This window comes from Mandrillus leucophaeus, unplaced genomic scaffold, assembly GCF_000951045.1.
Source record: "Mandrillus leucophaeus isolate KB7577 unplaced genomic scaffold, Mleu.le_1.0 Scaffold230, whole genome shotgun sequence".
NCBI classification, from domain to species: Eukaryota; Metazoa; Chordata; class Mammalia; order Primates; family Cercopithecidae; genus Mandrillus; species Mandrillus leucophaeus.
The window spans coordinates 39,914-41,842 of NW_012102366.1; the positions used below are offsets into that span (position 1 = coordinate 39,914).

Here is a 1,929-nt window from a genome sequence, read left to right on the forward strand (position 1 = left end):
GTCTCTACTAAAAATACAAAATTAGCCGGGCGTGGTGGCACATGCCTGTAATCCCGGGTACTTGGGAGGCTGAGGCAGGAGAATCACTTGAACCCAGGAAGTGGAGGTTGCAGTGAGTCGAGGCCACGCTATTGCATTCCAGCCCAGGCGACAAGAGTGAAACTGTCTCAACAACAAAATATATACATATATATACATATACATATATATATATATATATATATATTTTTCAGGTTAACTAGAAAAATCTTCTGAATAAGATCTTCCCTCTTTGCCCGTGGAAAATCTGAACAATATCTCAGCCATCTAGAGGGGAAAGAAAAGACTTTGTTCTGTGTGTTTCAAGAAATTCACCATGTCAGCAATATGAAGGATGTCATGGAAGGCGTGCTTGGCATTCAATTCCTGCAGAAACCGGAATTCTTCCATGCCCTACAATGTGCCCAGCAAACTCTCAGCATACAGATGGCCAACTGTGGCCCATATCTTGGTCACTCTGAAGCACAATATTTATGAAGGTGTAGAAGGTTCTCCCACAGCCTCTCCTTCCTACAAAGACTCCTCCAGATCTTAAAATGAAGCAGGAAAATGAACCTAAGAGGACTTTCATAGCAACAACATCCGAAAGGGCTAGAATGTTCACACCACAATCTGGATTTCTTAATTTTTTTCGTTGTTGTTCTCTAGTTCTATGGGTTTGATTATTTAGTCATGTGAAAAATATTGATTATTCACACATAGATCAAGAGAGACACGGCTTCTGCCTTCATGGAGCTTTTAGGGGAAAATGAACTGGCTCTTGCAGCTAGAGTTGACTCAGAAGCTGAAATTCCCAGAAATCAAGTTTCTACTGCTAGGCAATTGAAGTATAAACTGTTTTATAAACCGTCTTCTTTCATCTTCACACCAACATGCAGAAAAATTTCTAAAGTTTCTCAGATCAGGAATGTGCAACAAATTCCATTTCTAAGGAGTGATCTGCAAAACTCCTAAATGTGCCAAGCAAATGCCCTTTCCCCTGTCTGTTATCTGCTTTCCTTGAATAGAGATTCTACATGACCATAAAACTTCGAAGATGGGTATGGCACAGTTCATGCCCTGTAATCCTAGCACTTTGGAAGGGTGAGGGAGGAGGATGGCTCAAGCCCAGGAGTTTGAGATCAGCGTGGGCAACAGAGTGAGACCCATCTCTATCCAAAAAAAACCATTAAAAATTAGCCAAGCATGGTGGTGATATAGGAGTTAAGGAGAAGTCATTTAGGTAAATAGCAAGGGTAGGAAGTCCTCAGTAAGATTTTCTGTTTAATGAAAAGCAGTCCCCAAATCATTTTCTTTTCTAACAAAGAGCAGCCTGTAAAATCGAGCTGCAGACATAGATAAGCAAGCCGGAAGCTTGCACGGGTGGATGCCGGCGGCTGTGCCAATAGGAAAAAGCTACCTAGACTAGGCATGTCCAAAATGGCGGCTCCAAGTTCCCTTCTCTTTGCCAGCCATGTGTACAGTAAAAAGCAGACAACACAGCATCAGCCAAGTGGAAAGCTCATTTGCATAATAAGATTAGGGTGGAGTGACCAGCTTACATGGGGTAGGCCCTAGGTAAATCAGACACTGCCTTCTCAAGCCTGTCTACAAAATCCGGTGCACTATGACAAGGGTCAGAATTCCCATTCATTTGCCCCTCTCCCACACAAGAGAGAGAACTGTTCTCCTTTCTCTTCGTTTTGCCTATTAAACCTCTGCTCCTGGCCAGGCACAGTGGCTCATGCCTGTAATCTCAGCACTTTGGGACGCTGAGGTGGGTGGATCACCTGAGGTCAGGAGTTCAAGACCAGCTTGGTCAACATAGTGAAACCTTGTCTCTACTAAAAATACAAAAATTAGCCAGGTGTGGTGGCACACACCTGTAATCCCAGCTACTCAGGAGGCTGA

General features: G+C 43.3%; 1 protein-coding gene across 1 annotated transcript in view; it reads left to right on the forward strand.

Annotated features, from left to right (window-relative positions):
* The window catches only part of ADGRE2 (adhesion G protein-coupled receptor E2), a gene marked incomplete at its 5' end in the record, with an annotated part of 30,718 nt that extends 29,832 nt beyond the window's left edge, over positions 1 to 886 (forward strand). The window contains one exon of the mRNA XM_011981808.1: positions 234 to 886. Within this exon, the coding sequence (XP_011837198.1) occupies positions 234 to 242 (9 nt within the window). The remainder of the gene's footprint in view (positions 1 to 233) is intronic.
* Between the last annotated feature and the right edge of the window lie 1,043 nt (positions 887 to 1,929).